The sequence below is a fragment of the Mastacembelus armatus genome, chromosome 16, assembly GCF_900324485.2.
Source record: "Mastacembelus armatus chromosome 16, fMasArm1.2, whole genome shotgun sequence".
Classification (NCBI taxonomy): Eukaryota; Metazoa; Chordata; class Actinopteri; order Synbranchiformes; family Mastacembelidae; genus Mastacembelus; species Mastacembelus armatus.
The window spans coordinates 4,326,285-4,351,489 of NC_046648.1; the positions used below are offsets into that span (position 1 = coordinate 4,326,285).

The following is a 25,205-nucleotide window of genomic DNA, read 5'->3' on the forward strand; positions in this document are numbered from 1 at the left end:
AAATTACATCAACCCTTCACTTTGTTCTGTTTTATTTTTGTTATATCAACCTCTGACATCTACCCCTTGTCTTTCTTCTACCCTTGTCAGTTGCACTGCAAAGTAAACAGTGTTAAACAGACAGAAAAGTTTTTGGCTGTAAGTTCATGTGCTTATGTTTTAGTTGAATGTCTTTTTTACCCATTTATGTCTGTAATGTTTGTGTTATATATGCTATATTTTTATGTTGATTATAGCAAATATGGAGAACTAATCTTTAAAAAAAGATAAGTGAAAATGTACAACTGTGTAGCTATGAACACACTCTGCAATGTGAATTTAGATTGTCACTCACTGTCAGATAGATGGTTTTACATACAAAATTCCCTTCCCTTCTCACTGTGAGATGGTCTAACCTTAATTCTAATGACCTGAACCTTGTTTTTTTTTATTCTGTCTTTATGCTGTATCTAGACATTGTCTGAGCACACCAGTGTTGGCTCTCTTTGATCAGATATTGATCAAATTGGTCAAATAAATGTTAAAATGATTGTTTTGACTAAAACATGGATACCTTCAGAAATGCTGACATTTGATTGCATGTGTAGTATTTGCATGTGTGCATAATTTTAATAAAACCAACTGTCAGCTTTTATGCAGTTTGTTCATTTGTCAGTCTGACTTCACCTTTATTTCTTCTTTATGTTAATCACAGGGTTTGTCCACAGTGTCCGGAGTTCACGGTGTAGAGGTTCGGCCCAGGACCTTGGGCCAATCTCAATCAGTCATGAACATACCCAGGATGTCTCCTAAGGCTGAGGCCAAAAAGAGGAGAGCCCCAGCACCACCTGGAGCATTGATATGCAATATGGATATCACTAGCTTTGAAGGCTATCAGGTGAGAACATAAAGGAAAAATTAGACATATCACTAACTGGAAAACAGTATTCAAAGATCATCCCAATTATTTACATCATTACAAAAAAATAAATAAAACTGAATTAGAAACAGTTACTTGCTCCATATGTTTAATATATACAGTATTTAGCAAATGCTAAAGTATTAACTCATACCTGCAGGGAAAACACAAAATCTCACCTCAGGCACATGAACATACATGCAAAAATAAATACTATTGATGAAGACATACTGCATGCAAACATAAATGGCATTGTATAATTGTATTACTGGGACTATAGTGCAGACACAATCCATCTTATATAGGTCCTAATTATTTAAAATATATAATATATGCAGTCTGTTTGAAACAATCTTTGCTTTGGGTATTTGAGCCTGAGATTCAGGATGTCAAAGTCAGAATATACTATATTGTCTCCATTAGAGCTACAGCTCCCTGTAGTCTCATTATAATGTTATGGTGGCATGCTGGGAAATGTTGTTTAGCAACCAACATCCTTCCTCCCTATGATAATAGGATTTGTTTATTTGGAGGAGCTGGTATTCTTGCGTGTTATCAAAAGGAAATATTGTACTCTGGACTGCATGGAAAATGGTGTTACCCTCTTTAGCTTAATCAACTTAACTGAACTGAGCATGGAGAAATGGAAAACATTTCTGAGAAATATGTGATAAGAAGCAGAAGTTACGGAAAATGCTGCAAACATTAGCATGAGTGGTTAAACATTGAAAACCACATATATGGAATGTAATGAAGATACACCAAAATACAAGAATCATAATTTATTTCAGCACAAGTCTAGCTGTGTTCCTGAACAGTTATCTAACACTTAATTAGTCAGCCAAGCCAAAATATTGCATTATATCTAGTTACTTTTTAGTTTATAATTGATGAATGAGATTAAAAATCAGGATGCTACCAGTGGACCATTTGAGAAGGTATAATAAGTATGACTAATGTTATTTGTTGTTAAAATTCTGAACATGTCCTTTTTGGCATTTCATTAAAATCAATCAAGGATGTTTGATGTTTGTTCTTTTCTGTGACTTGATTAAAAAGCTCATTTTAGCTGCCGTGATTATTTTTAGTACTGCAAATTATATTTGTCCAAAGGGATGTGGTAATTTATTTGTCCACCTGTCATATTAAGAGTTACGACAGACGCCAGAGGTGTAATGCGGAGACACTACTGGGAGTGACAAGGACAGCTATACAGAACAGGACTTAGGAATGTCATTTGAGGACTCGATGACTAGACTAATAATAGATTTCTCCTGTCTCACATGCCTTCTCTGACCTGTTACCCTGTCTGAACAGAGACTCATGTATATTCATGTTTAACCACACGTTGCAAGGTCATGCTGGGGTGTAGGACACTTCTCTGTTTTCTGCTGCTGCTTGTTGAGCAGACATTGCGGGCAGGCTGTTGACATGTTCTGCTGGTCTTATCAACAGTTCAGTCTAGGTTAAACTAGTCCAAATGTCTGTAGATTGTACAGTAATAACACAATAGTAGCAGATAAAAGTCAAATTTCTGGTATATGTTCATTTCCTGTGCATTTCTATTTAGTGGTGATTGAAAAACAACTGAATAGGTGAAATGGGCAAATTATTGATTTATTGTTTGATAAAGTGCGTATATGTGATTAACCATATCATAAAAATACAATGTGAGGTGTTGACAGATCAGCAGCATGCTTTTGCTGTTTGTGCGAATGTGATTTAAAAAGGATTTAGTTTTATGACAGCTAAGGGTGCCACTGCAGCTTATTATGAATGTTTCTCAGGGGCATTGGCATTAAAGAGCAGTGCATGACTTGGATTTCTCAAACAATTGCACATGTCAAGTCAAATCACATTAAAATCTAAATCTAAGTTGTACTTTCACGTTTACATAAAATTTGGCATTGTAGGTGCTAGAGGCAAATTAAGCTACACTGACACACTTGGCTTGTCAGTAAAAGAACATATCATCTTTAGAACAGTCAGGCTCCAGTAAAAACAGATGTCACGCTACATTTGTTGGTTCAGATGCAGGTTTGGTCACAAGGGATCGGCTGGAAATGGGCCAGTGCAATAGCAGAACTCACGAACAATTGACCATAGAAAGTGCAGTTTGTTTAATATCATTTTTTTATGTTTGTTGGATTTTGCTGACTTATTACACTAAAACACTTTATCACTTCTGCAGCATTCTTGTTTGCGTTACAATCTACCCCACCTTATGTCTGTATATACAGTATGAGAACATGCATAATGTGTATCTGATGGAAAGGAGGATTATGTACATCATAGCAGGTCATCTGAGGAAAGCTTATTATCATGAGTATACTCATCAAGCTCCTCACAGCTCCTTCAGTGCTAAACAATCATAGTTGGTCAGCTAATTGTGACTCTCAAGACACGGTAATGGACATTAACTTGGGCATATAAAGTATAAGGAGGATGAGATTGTTGTTGCAATGAAGTGAAATGTTTCAAATACAAAAGATCAGAGAGGCAAAGATCACTTTAAATAATTGTAGGAATATACTTAGATTAACATTAACAAATCTAGGAGGGTCACAATTTCTTTATAAATGACTGTGGACATTGATGAAATTAAAGGCCATTTTTGGACAAGACAAGCTGGCAATTATTTGCAACTTCTAATCCTATCACAAATAATTAATTTAGGTTAACTGGAGTTTTTTCTGTTTATGCTATAACATCAGACTATGTGTCTCTTCCTGACACTTGTTTCTTTATTTTTTTCAAAAACTGTATTGAAGCTGAATTTATGTTTAATGTACTTGTTGGAAGTTGAACTTGTCATGTAAACCTTTGTAAATACTTGACCAATGCTGGATTCTCAGGTAGACTTTGTGAGTGTCCATTAACAGTACTGTACTGTTATTATTCATACAATGGTAGTGACAAGATTTCTTTACAATATGAACTGAGACAAAGGTGTTCTGAGCACATTGAAAGCAAGAAGTTTGACATCTCTATGTCAGATCTAGAGTCATTTACAGTAATAAAGTAGATCAGTGACCTTTTTTGATGTCTGAGGGACAAGATGCTATATACAGCAGTGAGAATGGGAATAGCAAAGGTACTAAAACAGATGAGACCTTATTCCAGGAAGAGTGTAAAGTCATCTTCAGTTGTTTCCACATGCTGGAGTTGCTGTGGAGTCTGTGGAAGTTTGCAGTTTTGCTTCTTTAGCTTTATGATCAACAATCAGTTTCTGTCTTTATGAGAGCAGCATGGAATTGCACTGAATTAAATGATGTTTTGGAACACAGTACTTTTTTTAACAGCAGTGATAGACAATCTGTTTGGAAAAGGGAGCCTTGTCTACATTGCCTCTTGTGATAAAAGATTTCAGATAAATTCTGAAGCGTTCTGCTTCACTGCTAACTAACAGAAGGTGCTTCTTCACTAAGTGCCTTTGTCTCATGTGTGTTGTATGTGCAAGTAGGATGAAAGATAAAGAGAACAACTGAGGCAGAGAATGAGAAAGAGGGTAAAGAGCAAAAGAGAGAAACTGAGTGACTTACGGTCACACAGAGATGGAAAGTCAAAGTAAGGTAACATCAGGTCATAAGGTTTAGCTGTATTTCAGTTGTGCAACATTAATAATGTATAAGCTTTGGGGTCATATTTTCGAAATGCGTTGCAGCATGAGATCTTGTTGGCATGCACTTAGCACCAGTGTTACTTTAAAGACTGACAATGTAGGGTGAAAGTTCAACTACATACAAGCAGCATCAAGAAGCACAAGGTGAAAGAAATAAGATCAGCAGCAGTAAGCAGCCTGTCCTTCAATCTGTAAGAAAATATTATCTGTGTTCTTAAATAGATTATCTCTAGTTAAATATAGACATTTAGGTGATTGGTAGCATTTCATGTATATAGACCTGAAAAAAGTAAATTCTTCTATAAAGTAGCCAAGCAACGAAAGTTCAGTACAATACAAATCCAATTCTTGTTTTACACAGCAGTTTTTTAAGAAAGCTAAAGCCAAAGAAAGGTAATGTGAGAGATTTGATGATCCCTCACAGTTGAAAGAACACAAATGAACCATTGTAGAAACATGGTTGGAACTGAATATAGTTAGGACAAGGAATTGCAAAGGACAGATCTAATAATGTTTATGTGATTGCCGATCAGATTGCTTAATGTAGTTTGCAGTAGTGTGAGGGACAGAAATATAAGTTTAATATTTTCTTAGTAGGCTTTCTCATCAATAAAGCATACATTTCATCCAAATTACACATTTTGTGTCTGGGACAGCCGGCTGTGTGTGTCTGTCTGCACGTTATATCTGTGCAACGGTGTCTGAACGTTCTGACAAAAACTGTCATTGTCTTTTATGTGCCATGCATTGGTTTTTCTGTATGCAGAAAGCCTGCTTGTGTCTGTGTGGGTACTTGATTGATCGAGCTGGCTACATTTTTCCCTCCTGATGATCTACCACTTTGTGAAAATAGAGAGTTGGCAGCAGAGGGAGGCTTGTTTTTCATAGCCATCCATCAGTCCTGTAATTGTCTACAACGGTCGCTTGCTTTAATCTGCTTTAATGCAAAGCTCTGGTTCTCTCAGCCAGACAAAACACAAGTTGATACTGGATCAGTATTAGGTAATTTAGAGTGTCTGTAAGAGTTTTCTTTTTTCTATTTTGCTTCTGTTTTTTTTTTTCTTAGCATTTTTGGTTCCCTGTGGATATCAGATTTTCTTTTCGCTGACCACTGTTTTCTCCTCTTTATAACACATGGTAGATGGTCACAGCTTCACTGATTTAATACACACTGCACTTTACATAAAGTAAAGAAATAACATCAGCCATGCTGATGTTGGGCTTCATCACTGTTAGTGCCTATTGTGTTTATGATTAGATAGGCTTATACTCTGTGTGAGATTGAGAGAGAGGGCAAAAGTAAATGAAACAAAGACACATAAATAGAGGTTTGAAAGGATGTAGAAAAGGATGTTTATCCATTTGCCATATGCCTCTACTGTATTTATCCGTGTGTTTTCAAGGAAAAACCGATTTTTTAACTGAATCAGTTCAGATCAAAGAAAAGGGGAGGTTTCTGTTACCAAAGAAAACAAACAGCCCTTCCTCAGTTAATCTTTAATGGTCCATCCTTCCTTTAGAGCTATTGTTTTTGTTCATTTGTGCTACAGCTAAAAACACCAGTTGCGCTGACTCTGCTAGAATGTGTTCATAATGTACATCTTCAAAAAGGCCTTGATGTAACTGATAAAAAGATGCAATATAATTAATTAATTAATTAATATAAGTAACAATGTTACTTTATGCTCTTTGCTGTTACGCTGTTTCTTCCTTTGTCGTACATATGCTTATAGCAATATTAATCTATGACACGGGCAAAATCAGAACATGGGGCGGTTGTGTTGGGGAGGTGGAACCATCAAGAAAAAAAAAAATGCACACATCTGATTCACAGTTTGTATGTAAACAAGTTTTGTGAAAAAGACACTAGTGCTTGGATGTATTTTTAGTATTAGCCTTCTTATGTCTTTCTACAGTGAATCTCATAATGATAAAGACCATGTGGCACAGTCATGTAAATCAACATAAAGCAGTACTGGAGAAATTCCATGACCATTCAGGGTAATGCAGTCTTTTTAACAGAGAAGATTTAAAGGATAGACATTTTTGTTATATGTTTTGGAGGTCATTCTTAAAGCTATATTTCTTTGGTCTTGTGATTACAGTGACTAAATTGTACTAACCACTATAGGCTTTTTAGTCGTACACACTGACCTTGAAGACTGTAAAAGTGTTGGTTACTGTATGGGCCAGGAATATCAGAAGACGTCACCTTGCTATGCAGCCAGTGTAGAACAGGATCTGTCTGCACTTGAAGCTTTCAAAACATGTTATGCATGAAACCAGCCATGATAGACGGGACAAAGAAATGAAGCTGATCTATATCTTTATTTGTCTCAGTCTCAAACTATTTATGATCTGCGTGTTTCTGTTTGTGTGTGCGTGTGCAAATGGTATTATTCATATTGTGGGACCGAAAACTGTAAACACGCACACACTGTTGGGACTTTGGCTTCCTCTCAGGTCCCCACCATGCAAATTTAAGGCTGAGCCCTTGGTTTAAGGTGAGGATAGGGTCAGGCATACACTGAGGTTAGGGAAAGTGTTACTTGTAGTGGTTATGGTTAAGGTTAGGGTTACTTTCCAGGAAATAAATGTAAATCAATGTAAAGCCCCCACAAGGAATGTGTGTGTGTGTGTGTGTGTTAGGATTATTCTAACCTGTCAGAGGCATAATCCATATATATTTTAACTTTAGAGAGTTAATTATTGATCTCTTGTAGATTATAAATTCCAAGCAATCAGTGAATACCACTTATTACACATATACATGGTTAAGACTTTTAACAACTTTTTTTACCTTATATGCACAACCACACTTTTTTAATTATAACAAACATTGACCCTAACACTTATTAGGTTGTGAATCATATGGGAGACTTTAGTTACATGTTAAAATGTAAGCACTTTATTAGTTTTGTTTTTCCACTACAAACACACTAGTCTGAAAAATTAACAAACTTACAACTATAGCATTTTTTGCTGCACAGCTCTTCTCCTTTAATGTGATTTAGCCTGTTCTCAGTCCAAGCACTGGTTATGAGATAAACACACTGCAGAGAACTGGAAAGTTTTGAATAGCTGTAATCAAGTTCTCTATTTTGCTCTTGTTATTGGAGTTACTATGGAAACAAACAAAATCACATTAGTGTGGAAACAAGGAAGTCAGATATTCAGATGGTGGCTGATGACATCACTACATCCTCATCAGAAATAATTGTGAACTGTCTATTATGTTTCTTGCGTGTTAATCTTAGTGTCCTACTATAAAGAGTATTAAAATTCAACTGAATCATCAAAGGTATTTCACACACCTGAATATGACCCATGAAACTGTTCATCTGTGCTAATAAAAAACTTTTTAGCCTAAATGCAATCAAATATATGATTCTTCAGCTTCTAAATTTGCAGATTCAGATAGAAAGACATTTGTAGCTTCTGTGTATTTATATAGATTGATTTTTGTCAGCCCACCATTTTTGAATATTACATGGTGTTTCCAGAGTAGAATTTGGAATAACTACTTTATAGTGAACCATCACTCAGTTACACCACTTTGCATTGACTTTATTTGACATTGTTAATGCTTGTGATTTAATGCAACTTGTGTTGACTCCACTCCATTCTTTGACTGTTCCTTTTGACTTAACTTGTGATGTCATGGCACAAGATTGACTTGAGACGTGAGTGAAAGTGGCCACATCCTCGCTTTTGCTTGCACTTGTTGGAAACAAAAAGTGATCTTTTCTCAAACGCTGACAAGACTGTGTTACCCAATGATATACAGCTGTTCTCCTCTGTGTACCCTTTGTTTTAAAAGCTGCTGCAAATGTTAAATCAGTGACAAACACACACACACACACTGCGTATACATAATCATATTATAGTCACCTTAGCATAATGCATAGTGTAACCTTGAATGTGGTATAATATAGAATTTTGGCTCCAGTCTCTGACAGTCTTCAGCACAAGATGTATTCCCAGTAATAGCATCAAAAAGCCCATGACAGCAGTGTACTGAATTTTGCAGCACTTGACAACACCCTAATCTAGCCCAGTTTAGCCTGGCAGATACTGTTCTACCTCATATGTGCAAAAACATATTTTATGCCTACCTGAAAATATACACGTCACACAGAAAAGTGTTGTCTCTCCCTCCTAAGCAGGGCTCGACTGCATTCTTATGTTTTACTCTGCAGGGAACACACACAGTCAAACATATTGATACACATGCATGGCCACACACCCTATGCGCACACATACATGTATTTTCATAGGCAAGTCAGTCACCCATTTTAGCTTCAACTCTGGCCAACATTCACTGGTGCAGTATGTCTTTATTCATTTATCTATGAATTAGAGAGAGAGAGAAATGGAAGACCAAGGAGGCAAAACACAACCAGCTGAAACCTCCTTTGTGTTTCCATAGCATGTCATGCAGTGATATTATTGAGTTCACATGTGTGAACCCAGTTTTTCTGCAGAAAAGCATGTTGACCTGTCTGATGTTGCATGATGCAACACTACATGCAGCTCTGGGCATGTTCTCTGTAAATTTTCAGAGTGAAGAAAAGTTGAAGACAGCAGCAGTAATTGGAATTTCTCAGAAATATGAGCATCTGTACTGTTAAAACCTGCTCATAGCACTTTTAAATCGATTCTTAGAAAAGCGACTTAACAAAGAGATAAACCTAGACATCTCTTCATGGAATTAAATGAAACTAATTAAACTAATACATTTCCAGCTATTTGTTGATTCCTATCTCCATGTTTTTTCTTATTTTTGTGTTTTTAATGAAGTATAAAATAAATTCTGTTGAAACACTTGTTCCAAGCGGAACATCACTTACTTTATTTTACTTTTTCCTATCATTGGCTTCTTGCTTAATTGACTTGAGCTTGTTCCCAGCAAGTAATAAACTAAACTAAGTGTTAGAGATATGGAAACAACATGACAACATGGTTTGTACATGTTTTTGTTTTGTGTTTGCACTCACATGGAAGAAATTGCATCACTTTTCCAATAACTGGGTTGTCACTGCACTGTGATTTCAACCCCTGAAGTGATCAGTAATTATCCATCATATGTAATTCAGTAAGACAGTATTACACTTGAAAAACAGTTAATGTCATCTGGAAATATGTTTAAAAAATACACATTAAAATGCACATACCAATATGTGCATCACAATACTGCTGCATCAAATTAGCTGTATTACTGCCAAACATTTTATGTCTTGTTGTGGGACAATTTCAAAGGAATGTTGGCACTCAGATGGATTTAAAGACTGATGCCTGCCAGAGCTACACTTGATTTAATTACTCAGTAGTAAACTCTACTTCAGTCCTGGCAAACTGAATTTATAGACTGATTTATATTTAGGCCACACATATAAACATGCTCAAATGCACTAGGTGGTCTCATGAGTTAATTTTCTACTGTCTTTTGTTCACTTATTTTCTGTTCAGTTGGGACTTGGCTCAGAAAACCAGCAGAGGAAAAGAAAGGCCCCAGCCCCTCCTCCTACCCCAGCTTCCATCACCCCAGGCTCTGACAACACTTCAACCTCCGCTGCTCCCAGCCCTGATAGCCACTCTACAGAGACACCTACTCCAGCCTTCTGCACCATGGTGGCACAGTCAATTCCAGTCTCTTCTACCATTATAGTCACAGAAACAATAAAGCCAGTCACCAAGAAAACAGCAGCACAGCCTCCAACAGTACAAACTGTTGCCCAAACAGCCAGTTCTCCAACCCCAAGCAGCAGTGCTACTGACAGCCTAGCTCTCCAGGATTCCAACTCTGAACTCAGCCACAGTCTTGACAATTCAGACACTGACTTCGAACAGGCTGGTTCCCATTGTAGCACCCTCACCAGCAGCACAGTGAGTGAGTTTGTAGAGGTTCAGCCCACCAGGAAAAGCTCCAGCAGCAGGAGGGTGGAAGACAAGGCTAGCAGCATGGCTGCCCTCAACCTGAAAGTGGATGAAGTTGAAAACAACAGACACAGCACAATGGGTAAATATCTATAAAATGTCAAGATACAGAACAGACACACAACACAGCATGTACAAAACTACAGCACCTGACACAAATTTAGAAAATTACAATCTATAATTGAAGTAATTGAAGACTTGCCACCAATTTTGAAAAAAAAAAAAATTAAAAATTTATAATTAGGAATAGAAATACACATTTTATACACATTAATTGAATCTTTCTGAAAGCACCTTATGACTGATCAGTGTCTTTCTCTTCATAGCTATGACACTACGTTATTCGTCTAATTGAGTATATGTCTAACATCTCTCAACTGGCAGATGGGGCAGATACACCAGTATCGGCAAACTTTCATATTCTGAAACAATATATTAACAACAGGTATAATACCGAATGGCAGCTAAGGGTTTTTATAACAATAGCAGTGACAACACTACAGGCAATTAAGCCATATTTCAAACTTTTCTGTTTTAATTCTTCCATTTGTTGGCTTTGAAAATTACAGTCTGATTTAAACCAACTGGCATATCACATTTTCACACCATAGTGCATGTAACATTTATATTGTTCAAAGAAAATGAACTTGGATGTTGATCACTGAACTCTTGGCAGTGATGATAAACACTCTCTTCAGTTCTTCTTCAGTTAAAGAAGACAGAAGCTGCCTGTAGAGGTTTTCTACCTGTTAGAAAGTAACTGAACGTCTGCCCTGGAGAGCTGAGCTGTCACACCTCAGCAACATCCAAAATTTAAACTGTCATGTATGACATACATACTCTGTTGAAAGACTTTATGTAGTGTGTGTGTGTGTTTGTGTGTATGGCAGGAACTTGTGGAGCTGGTTTTTACCATAACAATGCAGTCCTTGTTTCTTGCCCACGCTTATCAATCCTTCTCATTCTTCTTATCTTTCTTTTTTCCCCTCTTTTTTCACTCTGTCTCTATTCTTCTCTGTGTTCCTCTCGCTCACTTTCTGTCTTATGAATGCAGCCACTCACACAAACCTTCTTAAAGCTGGCAGATACACAGACATATCCATCACAGATTTAAACTGGATCTACGTGAACTTTACATGGCCTCATATTGATCTTTATATAACTTAGATCTTTTCCATAACAAAGTGGGATTGCAGCAGAGGGCTGTCACATCTGATGGGCAGAGTTGAGAGAGTTGCAGACCTCAGAAAAAGGATGAGAAAGGTGAAAGTACCAGTATAAGGTTCAGAGAAAGGACCATGGGAAGGTTTTGGCAGTGGGATGACAGGGTAGTGAGAGAAACAGTGGTGTGGGGGGGGGGGGGGTGCAGATGAAAGCAAGCAAAAGGACGCAGTATGAGAAGGTTGGTGAATTAGACAGGATAGAACCAACATGAGAATCATCAATACATTTATAAACCCGACTGCTATACATCTTTTTTCATTATCCTGGCTTATCCTGGCAGTACACCTCCTCTGTTCTCTTTTGCTTTGACTTTCTCTTTCAGTCTTTATGTGTTCTCCTTTAGTGCATTAGAAAATGGTATCTGAGTTAAAATGTACTAGAATAGTTTTTGCCAATAACATGTTTTTTCCTTTTGTTTTTGACATACAGACAGCCTCAACATCAACTTTTCACATCAACACAATATTTTTCTTTGCATCCTGATTTTGCTATATATGAATAGTACTTTGCCCTGTGATGGACTGGTGACCTGTCCAGGGTGTACCCCTGCCTTTCACTCAAAGAGAGCTGGGACAGGCTCCAGCAAATTCCTGTGACCCAAAATAGGACTTAGCGGGTATAGATAATGGATGGATGGGTATAGATAAAGGATGGATGAATAGTACATATTTGCCAATGAAAGAATAACTGGTATACATGCTGGAGCTAGTCAACTACACCCTGCATGTACTGTATAGAGTGGTGCCCTCACCCGCCAAGACAGAAACACAAAAATGCTGTCTGTGTCAAACTATAAACTATATGTCATTTGTTTTGCTAAGGTTTGTGATAAAGATCTCCAATCCTGAATAAAGAGAGCTGGAAGCCATTAAACTGAAAATAATGCCATTAAAATTAATCTAATATTCTTTTACATTTCCTGGTATTATACAGTTGTGATTGTAAGTGGCTGGTATTAGGTATTTCAAATTCTTTTGTACTGTTGAAGCTTAAAATATCTGTAGAAAAACAATACAATATGCTGTTGAAGTCTGTGTTAGTTAATTTGAATTCAAAGCTTCAGCCTGATTAAATGCAGAACAAAGAAATCTCTTTGGATTTGTGATTTACACATGTAGAATGTCTTTAAGTTTTTCATACCACACTATTGTGCTGAAGCAGAGAGGACAGTATAAAATGTAAATTGGTGATTTAGTACTTTAAATATGCCAACTCTGCACAGTCCCCCCTGGTTGTGTCTTCTTATGTATGTGAAACAAAGATGGACATAGCATCAACAATACTAGATAAAAACAGATGAATTTGTTGAACCACGAACTTCATAGTATTTTTAAAGGTTTTATTAAGGAAAGATGAGTCAACTAGTTTACCCTTCTCCTGTCTGCGTGTTCTCCAGAAGCTGTCATAGTTATAATGGTGTAGTCCATCACCTCAGTTCTGCACGTTGTTTCAGTTCCATTCAAATGTCACGAACAAAGTAAACATATAAAGTACCACATCAAGAGCATCTGCTGACTAAGACACAGCACACCGATGCATCACAAGCCTTACAGGACTTTGATAGCTGTATTTTTACACTGCTGTTGCAGTAGAAATTGTTCATTTCCCCAGCTAAATATTACTGTATCTAGACTGACTCAGTCCTTTGTGCTGTTCCACACAACTGCTAGCATCACTGTGTGTCATAGTCTGCACATATTACACATCTCTATTTGGCTACTCTTTATTTCCTTTCTTTCAGTTCACGTTGCCATCTATTTTTCCAAAATGAAATGAAATAAATTGGAATACAATGTGGAACTGCAAGTGTATTGCAAAGCTAAATCTGGGATTTTACCCTTTAAGCAATCAAAATACCAACATAATATCAATACAATGATACTTGGTATCATAGGTTAATATAACCTGTAGCAATTCTGACTACAGAACTACAGTAGTTCTTAAAAGCTTTTGGATTTGTCTGCAAACCCAGATCTCTGCAGTTGTAAACTGGCTGATAAAGCTGCAGGCTATATACCATTTAATAAGCATTTGCTTAAGAGCCATGGTGGAAGAATATGCATCTAGAAAACAGTTCCACCACACCACACATTCATTTTTACAGGTTTCAAGTAAATTGAAAGCTAGCTACCAAGTAGTTGATATTCTGCAGACATTTTTACCAGAGTTAGTCCTTCCATGACATCATTAGCTGTGCTGTGAAATTCAACAGTACTTATGGCAAAAACTGCTGGCGTAAGACCAGAGAAGCATACCGTACTTAAAGTACAGTAAGAGTGATAAACTCTTTAACCTCTTTTGCTCATCGGACAAAGCAAAGAGTTCTGTCCACAGAAATTTCAACTTCACCAGAAAATCCAAGGATAAAGCAGTCTCAAAGAAATGTAGCACAATGGAGGTGGAGGATGCAGCTCACCAGTGTAGGTTCCAGATGGACTACCTCCCCCTTAACTCTTGTTTTTTCTTTCGGCTCTCTTGAATTCCTAATTTTTACTTCCCAATCAGAGCTGTATTTGTTCAAATGCCAAACCTGTTTCTGTGAATATGTTTGTATATGAATAATGCAGTTTGTCTTCACATGTCCTCTTCATTAGCAGCTGAGTTTATATGGGGCCAAGGTGTGTCATATCTATAAATGTCAACCTATAAGACATGTTATTTCTTCTGGGTCAGAATGGTCGTGGCTTTGGTCAGGACCAATCAACTGGAGTGCCTTTTATGTTGTATTTATATGTATAGTGGGAAAGATGGTGAACCCATATGTAACCTACCTTCTGTCTCTGGATGTTTGCATTGCGTGACCAGGCTGTGTATGATTACTGATTTTCCAGTTACTGTTGGTGTCCTCTTTTACCTTTAGGTTTTTCTCTATATGCTGTGTTTGTCATTTTCCAGTCAGTCTAATGTTCATGATCTGTCCATCTCAAATCATATCTACTCTTTTCTTTACTCCCTACCCCACACCCTCCTTTGTAGTGTACTGCTGTGGGCCTGTGCGTCTGCGCTCCAAACACTCCTGAAGTCTCTGGCTTGACTCTACGTTCTACAGTTCTTTTTCATCAGTTCCCTTTGCTTTTTGTTGGGCCTTCTAATTTCTGTTGGACATCCCTCTGATGTTCATCATCCTCCTGTCATTTTTTAAAAATTAAGCCATTTCTTCTGTTTTATTGTATATGTTATAGTCACTATTTTAATCATTTTATTTCTATGACTTGCTTTTACTTGGTGTCAGTGAAATCACCAAAGCCATTTTTCAGCAACCTCTGTCCTCGTGATGGTTTGGAAGATGCTGCAAGTGAAAGCAAGTCTTGCTCTCCCATTTTACCTTTAGAGCAATCCAAATGTATGTAATATACCTTTGGTGGTATTGTATATAAACTTGATCTGATGATTGTCATTGACTATGCATGAGGTTAGTGCTGTGGTAAAAATGGTCATGGCGAATATGGTCAGAAAACTGAATACAATGACAGATGAGCTAAACCCTGAGCATATCAGTAGGTGTGTGACTGATGAGTGACATGGTAAAATGATACTATGAGACATTGTCATGCGATATCTGTCAGCCAATATTTCGGTGATGTAATGTCTGCAGATCAATAGTTGGATGGGGTACGTTTCTCTCTTTGTGTCTGGTGTTATGGATTAGTTGAGAAACTTGAGGCCTGAATGGATGTTGGCTTTTGCAATAATATGGAAAGGGTGATCTCTCTAAGCATGTTGGTTTTAGATGGTAGTAGCTCATGTGTTTTAAAGACAGGTATATGAAATGAAAGAAAAGGAAAACTGATAATCAATGCGTTTGAGTACTAAGCTATAACATACAGTACACCTTATGAGATAAACTTCTATTTTGAGTGGTGATTTGTCAAGGGAATGCAGCCCTGCTTTTATTATTTAGTTTGTTCTGTACTCTATAAGTGCAACTATTGTGGTGAGATTAATTTGTGGGTCAGATTACGGTTGTGTACCAGTCACATTTGATTAAAATTCTGTTTTAAACTAATCCAATTTTTATATTAAATGTAATTTATTATTTGCAAGCTCTACACATTACATCATGATAAAAATGTGTGAATATCAGCTAGAGCCTATAGAGTTGTAGTTGTGATAATGGGTGCACACGTTCCTGTAAAGGCAATCTGTGTTCTATTTGAAAGAAAACTACTTACTGTAGACTATGTTTGTGAGACCTTTTTCAATTAAACAGTTGAAGACTGGATCAAGATTTGAGGAATTTTGGTTCTGGGTTGTGCATAGACTGCCATGGCCACATTTTCACAAGTAATATGTCATAGTATTGTTTGGGAATGGAAACGTTTTTCATTTGGCTTTAACTAAAGCATGGGCCTTATATCCTATTGGGGTTTTGATCTAAATATATGTGTGGATGTTTTTAAGTATATGCATACTGTATATCTGCAAACATATAAGAGCATAAGATGGTGTGTATGTACATGCACTTGTCTGTGCATGTGTGCTGAATGTGGCTACTGGCATGACTAAGCTGTTGCTGGGAAGGAGCTGGGAGGACAGCTCTGTGAGTCATTACCACTTCTCCTGGAACTGACTGTTCTCTCCACGCTATTAGGACCAGGCCCAAGACTGACAGGGCTAGTTCACACACACATAGACTTGCACACTTAGGAAGATCTATCGGAGCATAATGTAGGCACAAGTACATAGACTTGGTATCACTAACAAGGCCACTCACTGTTAAACTCATTATAGAGAATTCCCTTTTTGAGTTCCCAGTGCATGCAGGCTGGGCTTCTGAAAACTAACAAATGGTAGATTGATTTTTATTCTCTTAGCCTGGACTTCAGTGAGATCGTTGACAGATTAAATAAGTTCTCTAAAACCCACAGGACTGATCAGAGCATGACTGTTCTAAAGCGATGAGAAGGTATGAAGCATACTATCTTTCACTAGAACAGTGCTGTGAAAATCTAATTAAATGGGTTTATTTACAGTAAGTCCAACCACACAGCATTAAAGCTGTTTTATCAAGCCACAAGTGGTTGTGCTCTGGGCTTGTGTTTGTATTTTTGGCTTGTGTTTTCTGGTTTGTGTGTGTGTTAGTGGTGTCAGAATGACTGTTAAAACTAACGTAAATACTTTCTGTTTTTTCCCCTTCTCTTGCCTCTCATGCTCACTCTGCATCCTTTGAATCTTGCCATTTTTTAAGTTAATGCATGGCATGAGAAAAATAAAGGTCTAAGAAATATAAATGTTTAGTCCAGTATACGTCCATTCTCATTTTTTCCTTTCACTAACACAGCCTGAAACAATTGAAAACCCTTTCATGGATGTTGAAGTTGATTGTGGCTAACAGTTTTAAATGCTAATGCTAAAACTCAATAGTGATGCTTCGTTTCTCCTCTAACAGCCTGGCTCCATTCCATGCACAGCTCAAGAGCCAGTGGCCAAAAGCCAGAGACTGAAACACTCGAGGAGGAGACGCTGTCCATGGGTAGCAGCAGTGGTGGCAGCAGCCTGCCCGACCAAGGGTATGCTGCTTCTGAGGGCATGGTAGAGGGTGAGGACTCAGGTATGGTCAGCTCTACATCTGATACCCAACCCACATCTCCAGATGGGAGTTTGTCTTTGGATGGGAGTAGCAGAAGTGGAGGAGAAAGACTGCTGGGACCAGTGCGGGACAATTCCAGTGACAGTGATGAGGGATGTGCCACATGGGTATTGAGACACAGGTAAAATGACCCACAGCGTCTACCTTTTTGATCTATCTCACCTTATGCTTCCCAGGATTTGCTTATCTTTCTTCCTAGCCTTTCTTTGCCTCAACTTTTTCTCTTTGCTGTTAATTTACCAGTTAATACTAGCTTCATTTTAATCAGTCCTGTTGTCCTGTATGTGTTGACCTAATCACCGACAACCCAAATGTGCATTAGACTTATCAGGTTTAGCTTCACAGCTGGATTTTTACCTGAAGCATGAACCATTGCCGTTTCAGCCTATTTTCAAAGTCACATCATGGATTTTAACTGAGCTGGTAGTAATAACCAAGAGCAGTTCTCACTGCACCATCAGCTTTTAGTGCTGAACTTTCATAGTTAGGGTTCTAGGCCTTTGGGAAAAATTCGTATTGCCCTAGGTCACTTTTTGCCTTTTAAGTTGGTATGACCAGGGATCCTGGATACTCAGAAAACTTTATGAATCCAGGGGCTGGCTTGAGACAGCTGGCTCCTTAGTATTCCAAGAGAACACTACAACCCATTTTTCTCAGAAGTGTTGAGGAAAAGAGGAACAGTCCAAGTGTCTTAAAAGAAAAATTTTATTTGGTTTGGCCTTCTTGTTACAATTTGTTATGGCTAATATGCCACTAACTCATGAGAATGCACTGCTGATCCCATAAGGAGAGTGAAGGAAGTTAAGAGCTATGGTAATAATATCTTTACAGCTGCATGTTTCAAAGCCAACATTCTTTAATAAAATATAAAATGGAACTTTGAACAGAAAATATTTAAAACTAATACATTTGTTCTCTTTCTCTACTGATGAACTACACTTGCCCTTGTGGTTTCTGAGGCAGATTAGACATGAGACGGGTGCTGGATGTAACACCAGCATCAAATAAGTGACTTATAACAGCTGTTGGGCGGTGGTAGCTAGGTGATCATAGGTTCACATGGTGTGCTCTATTATGGCTGCCCCTATGCTGTGATCTGTTTTCCATGAGCAGATGTTTTGGGACTCTCATGTTTGTGTTTGTAAGTGTTTGTCTGCAGATGTCTTTTTGACACATATTGTTATGTACTATCTTCAGGCACAGTGATATCAGCTCACAGGCTAGGAGGTTAAAAGACAGCTTTGAGGATGACCCCGAGCTCACAGCCCAGCTTCATGATACTTTAGCAGTGTTTGAAGCAGACCTTGCAGGTGAGAGCATGTATGACAGTCACCAATAATATTTAATGACAGTTATGTTTGTACATCAAGATGTTTTGACCATGACTGTGTTAATGCCATGGTCTATTCCACTTTTCCAGACCACACAAATTTTGTCTCAGCAAAGGAGACTCCCTATACCATGTCCACAGGCAGCAGTGAGGTGCCAGTGTCTGTAGTAGACATGGATGTGCCAGTCACAGCCATAGATGAAGTACTGGAGGACTATGAACATAACGCTGTAGAAAACAAGGAAAAGTCACTTATCAGGACTGAGTCCACTGACAAGGGTATGAAGAACAGAAATTTGTGTTTTGTTGACATTTTCTGCCAATAGAATTCACTTATTCATGCTTGTTTAGTGGCACCAATATAAAAGTTTAAAAGTTTGTATGTATTTTTTATATATTTACTTGACTTTTCTTAACCCATCTTGTCACAGGCCCAGACTTTTTTCACCAGTTCACTACAGAGCCGCGGAACAAAAACAACAATGCTTGCACAGCTGCTAATGAAAGTAACAGATCAAATACTAAGCAGCCATTTCAACTTGAGCTGCATATGAAGTCACCGGAGAATATAGATGATAAAAAGGAAGAAAAGATAATAGAAACAAAAATGAAAGAGATGTTTCACATTGACACCAACAGCATGAAAGAGGATAAGGAAAGATCAGCATTAACAAAAAAATCTAATGTTGACATGCAGAAACAGAGCAAAAGTACTGAGCTCAAACCTGATGCTGTAAAAAGTAATGCTCAGTCTGTCCAAGAAAAGAAACCTGTTTTTCCACAAACTAGTCAGAGACCAGTATCTACAGAAAGAGGTGAAGAAACACATAGAGTTTATCAAAATAACACCAGATGTAATATTTCACACGGTAAAATTATGTGTAACGTCACATCACGCTTCGGTATGAAAACTTTTACTGTGGTCCCTCACAAACCCTCTGTCATGCATGCAGCAATAGGAGAACCAACTGTCACATTAACTGCAGGTGCCATTAAGATTGATGATCAAGGAAATATGGTGACATTGGGTGTCTCCCAGAACAAAGCTGATGGTTCATCAGAGTCATGGGATAATTGTGGCCAAGGGTCTTCTCTTCTTGGAAAAGCCAACACTTTTTGGAGCTCAAATAAGAAACAAGGAAGTGCTGTGCTGAACAGCAAATGTATAAATGATAAAGCTAAGGACAACACAGGTTGCCTAAAAAGTACTCCTACTGCAGCCTCAGAAACTACATTGAAGATAAATAACATTGAGTACCTAAAAACACCACAAAGCATACTATGTACACCCTCAGAGAGAACCCAGTGTAAAGAGATGGTTAAAGAAGAAGCCAGAGAACCAGCAAAAGACATCCAAGTTGTAAAGGAGGAGCAGGAGGTGGTAGAGTTGGAGAGCAAGGTTTCAGTGTCCAAAAAAATGCAGCCGCCAAGCAATAAACCTCCTCTTCCTTCTCCACTCCTTCCAGATGTGAAAAGAGACCTGTCCTTCCTCAAGCCATCCAGGCAAACTTCAAGCCAATACGTGGCGTCTGCCATCAGTAAATACACTCCAAAGACCTCAGCTAAACCCAATCCCATCCCTAACATTCCTAACTGCTCTGTCAAAACACAGACTACTGCCTTCCAGAGATCAAGTCGATCCATGCCGATGAATCCACGCTGGTCAGATAATAAAGAGAATGGCTCTGCTGACTCTAAACCCAACCCTACTAGTCCTAACAAGTCTATGAACTACCCAGAGTTTATCTCACATAGTCGTCCAGTGAGACTGAACGGGGGAGGATTTGGAAGTTGCAATGGATCTACCAAAACAGGCTCTGATATGTTGGAAACAGGAGCATCCAAGAAAAAGCACATTCAATGTAGTGATCCCATCCAAATAAATGTGACTGCCAATAATGACAGAGATAATATCAAACATTTTGGACCTGGAAGTCCAACCCTTTCACAAAGCAGGCCCCTGCACTCATCTGCCAAACAACCAGCAGCGCCAAAGACCATATCCCAAGGCCAGGCAAGTGTAAGTAAAACTACTTTATTTTAAAAGATATTAAAAAATATTGCATATTTTGGGTCTCTGGGACAATATTAATTTAAACAGTTTAGAATTTACATGGAAATGTGTTACTCGAAATTATGTTGTAACACCCATCCATATTTTCTACAGAATAAGGGGGATATGACCAAGGTAGCCACCCATCCAACACCTGATGTGAAAGCTCTACCATCAGTCACAGTGTCAGACAGCACTGAGACCTCTGAATATCCACAAGTGACAGTGTTTGGACCAATTAAAAAGTTCAAACCAGTGATCTGTGGATCTGTTGAGAAAGAGACGTCTCTGCACAGCAGCCTGATGGAGGCGATCCAGACAGGTGGGGGCAGGGACAGGCTCAAGAAGGTACGATCAATATAAATATAGTACACTATATCGATTGATGGATGGTGTTAGCAGGAGCACAAGAAAGGGATTTTAGATTTTTCACTTCTAATTTTATTATCAGATATCCACTTCTAGTCCCACCAGCATAAGAAAAGCATCTTATGTTGAAGAGGAGAATGAGAGGTCGGCTCTTCTGTCTGCAATTAGAGCCCCAAGGAACTCAGACAGGCTGAGGAAGGTAAACAGCTCTTCGATATCACTCTACATCTGACCTTATCATGGTAGAAAGATGAAACCTTGCCCTAAAATGTCACAGTATGATTAATCTGTGTTAACAATGAGTATACTTTCCACACTCACCCCTCTTGAATGATATATCCACCTTTATCCTCAAACAAATGTTAATTCATGACTCTGCAGCTTCAAGGGGTGGCAGGTATTAGCCAGCCATGTGGTCCACCACTGAAATATCTCAATTATTGGATGAATTACCAGGGAAATTTGTATAGGCATTTATGGTTCTCAAAATATGAATCCTAATCTTAGTCAAGTCAACATTCTTTTATTCCAATAATTTGGTTAAAGATCAAATACTTGCAAATCCTAGCAATGATATTCACCTGTAATTCATTTTTTCAGCTATTTAGCATGTCACTCAATATCCAGTAAATAGACCCACTAGCATGGCTTTATACTCTGTCTTATTGCATTTACAAAAGAATAAGGCAGTGTGGTGGCTGACTTCTTTGTGTTGTTAGCTACTTAGCATGTCACATAACCATGCATGAACAAAGTTACGCAAGCATGGGTGTCTATTTCCATCCCTCTGTGCAGACTGAGCTGTGGTCTGCTGCCATGGAAGGACCCATGTGAAATGAAAGGGGCAGAAAATGCACTGCTGTAGCTGAAACATCTGTGGTTCTATTCTGAAGATTCCTTACCAAAAGTGGAATCTCTGGAATGCTGCATGACTAAATGTTGTGCTTTTCAAAAAAGTGGATAAATAAAACTAAATTACTATGTCTAACGAAGTTACAAAAATAAATCCAATAAAGTCATATACATATGAATATGTGCATGTGTGTATAACAGAAAACACAGACAGGTTAGGAGAGTAAAAATTTTCTTTGGAGAGCAGCTGACCTCCTGTGTATGCTAGTGTGTTTCCAGTTAGCATTGTCTCTTCTCTGTGTCCTACAGACCACATCAGATGCTGCTGTTGAGCTTGAAAAGTTCAGGAAGGTGACTTCTGAGGAGGAAAGAAGTGCAGACCCTTCCCCCCCTCCCTCTCCTCCTACTCTTTCTTTCACTTCTCCTCCTGTCTTTAGCCCACCTCCCCCACCACGGCCACAAGGACCCATGGTTGTACCTCCACCTCCTCTCCCTGTCTTGCCACAGGGTAAATCTAGCACTGTGGCACATCCAAATGCTAACACCCCAGTGAACCCTGCCTTGGCCAGGGAGGCTATGCTGGAGGCCATTCGCTCTGGATCTGCTGCTGTGAGACTTAAAAAGGTACAAATTCATAAAAAATGCTCCATCTCTCATACCTCAGGGATGTTGCTGCAGAAGTCTAAACAGTTTTTGTTTGCTTTGCATTAGCAATGTTGCATTTTAAATTCTGTAGCTGCACACTGATGAAGATAAAGAGTAACACACATCATACATATCCCATTGGATAAAATGACATCAGAGACTACAGGCTTCCAAATTTCCTTCTCATCTGTTCTCTCTGCAGACCAAGGAAAAACACATAAACTGGTGATAAAATGAAAAATAAGACAAAGATGCTATTTAGCATTAGCACAGAGAGTGACGACTTTCCTTATTTGCTGGTTTTCATGAGCCTTACTGCACAAGATGGCATACAAAGAGAGACTCGTAGGAGAGCAGAAGGAAACAAAACAGACAAACATGAAAATAGGCAGAGACAGAATAGATGGAGAGAAGGAAGGCAGAAACAGTGGTAGAAAAGTATCATTTGAACTAGTGTCCCCTTCTTTTGACATCTTTGGTCAGGTTTCTCACATCCTGCCTTTTGGAGGACTTCGTTTGAAGTACAAAGCTGCCCTGTGGTGCAGAACTGGAAATGAGCTGCAGATAGTGACATACAAAAATGCATCTCGCAGTCATAGTTACTGCTGTATGAACATTTTCAAGATTTGGTTTATTTTAGGTCAGCAGCTCTGTAGATTTACCAGAAAAGTGAAGATTTTTAATTTAATTTTTATTTCAAATCATTTTAAACCAATCAGGAATGACAGCAAATTGTTAGGATGATGAAAATAAGGAAAATTAATCAGGTGGTTAAGGTTTTTAAAAATCTCCTCAGTTTAGGGTTATTTTGTTGTTGTTTTGTATCCAGTTAAACCACAGAACCTGATATTTTTTCTTCAGCATGTCATGACCTATTATTCCTGTCATTAACGGAGTGGTGAAATATAGTACAAACTTGACATGTTGTGTCTCTTGTAACTAGGTCACTGTGCCCACAAAGACACTTCAAGTGAACGGCAAATTGGGAACAATCCAAGCAGCTTCCCCAGCACTTCCTCAGAAATAAGACGGGAAGTCCAAGTCACCACACAAGGAATAATTTAATCGCATTCTATTTTGATTTTTGTTTTTTGCCACTATGCTTTTGGGAAACTGGACTGAGTCACATTTGAAGTGGATTTTATTTGAATCTCAAATCTCACAGTTTGGGGTCTTGTATTTGAACAAATTGAGTTTTTAAAGATCAGTAAAGCACAGAGATAATGTTGTTTTCCACTTGTATCTGTAAGTAGCCAAACACCTGTAACATCTGCTTAATAAAGATGTCAGATGTGAAAGGTTTGCAGTAAATTCCAATCATAATATAAGATCTCTCCACTTCTAACAAAAGCTTGCTAGAAAATGGTTGTATATCACTATTCCTAAACATATCTTGCCATCTGTACTTGAATTCTCTGGTTTTAATTGAAATTTTGTATGAAGTTTGTGCCAATGAAAGCAAATTTAAATGTTTTATGCTGCTTTCAGATTTTTTTAAAATTTTTATTTCCAGTTAACACAGTGAGTTATAAATGCCTTATACAGTGGCTCAGTGTTATGTATATGATGTTTGCTGTAAAAATTCTTTATGGGGTGCAATAAGTTAGATTTGCAGTTAAATAGTATTGGTTTATTAATTTAAGATTATTTCAAATCTTAGGTACACTTAAAAAAGCAATGGCTAAATCCCTATTTTAAGTGTCATTTTCCCGAGATCTGGTCCATGATGCCAACTTCTTGGCTCCGAGGAGGCGTAAGATGATGATAACTGACTAGTGCCTTTTAGCTCATAATGCTTCTAACTTTCATTTGTGCTGCTTAAAGATTTGACTGATTGTGTGTTAAACTACATGGTCAGTGCCCTACAGAAACTTGTATTGCACAGGTGCAATATTAACCACACCTTTTATGTATGATATATATTCCATATTAAAATCCATCTTACTTTTTTTGACAGTTGAATACTTCTGAAGCACTGTTATTGAAATCAGTGGTAGATGCCACCCTGAGCAGAGCTTCTTTTTTTTTAATCAGCAAATTGTTTCCATGTATGTGATGGCTATGTAATAAAGAAATGATGATGATGATGATTTAGATGAGTGTTACAGCATTGCATTCTGCTCCTTTGTAGATAAAGTAACTGTGTTTGGTAGAGGGAGAGTGGCTGATTGCCATTAAATGGCATAGTTGTGCAGGTAGTACACCCATGATGAATCTTTTAGAAGGAGGAAAAACCTAGAGCATCCATGTTCAGGTACATGCCTGCTGTTATTTGTGAGCTAAAAAGTTTCAAAAATCAAAATATTTGTACTGTTGTATGTTTTATTCCCAAAGTAAAAAACCTTGAGAACTTTTCTGTTCTGTAACGAGAAGAAGTTATTTCATTTTTGCTAATTGGTTTCATCTACAGACTTTACACTACTACACAGTGTAGAATTGTATATTTTGTAATCTAAGAGAAGACAATTCATTTGAATCTTTGATAAAAAGTTGTTCCTCCAATAACGTGGTCATTTCATAAGCTACTGCTTACTGCATTTTTTTGGGAAGGTTTTTGTCTACCTAACTTTTGATTTAATAAATAATTTTGTAATCAAGTGAAAACTGACTTGCAGCTGACATTGTTTGGCATTAAAATTATACATATCAAAAAGTGTCATACTCCCCTCAAATAGCAGTTACACA

At 37.9% G+C, this 25,205-nt stretch overlaps 1 protein-coding gene across 6 annotated transcripts in view; it reads left to right on the forward strand.

Annotated features, from left to right (window-relative positions):
• cobl (cordon-bleu WH2 repeat protein) overlaps window positions 1-24,886 on the forward strand; it is a 47,593-nt gene extending 22,707 nt beyond the window's left edge. For 5 of the 6 annotated variants that reach the window (XM_026294435.1, XM_026294438.1, XM_026294437.1 and 2 more), the window contains 10 exons: window positions 695-877; window positions 9,990-10,539; window positions 17,071-17,392; window positions 18,469-18,581; window positions 18,692-18,880; window positions 19,033-20,621; window positions 20,769-21,002; window positions 21,106-21,222; window positions 22,185-22,499; window positions 23,464-24,886. In XM_026294435.1, coding sequence (XP_026150220.1) covers window positions 695-877; window positions 9,990-10,539; window positions 17,071-17,392; window positions 18,469-18,581; window positions 18,692-18,880; window positions 19,033-20,621; window positions 20,769-21,002; window positions 21,106-21,222; window positions 22,185-22,499; window positions 23,464-23,547 — 3,696 coding nt within the window. In that variant the 3' untranslated portion in view covers window positions 23,548-24,886. The remainder of the gene's footprint in view (window positions 1-694; window positions 878-9,989; window positions 10,540-17,070; window positions 17,393-18,468; window positions 18,582-18,691; window positions 18,881-19,032; window positions 20,622-20,768; window positions 21,003-21,105; window positions 21,223-22,184; window positions 22,500-23,463) is intronic. The other variant, XM_026294440.1, reaches the window with a different exon arrangement.
• The last annotated feature ends 319 nt before the right edge of the window (window positions 24,887-25,205 follow it).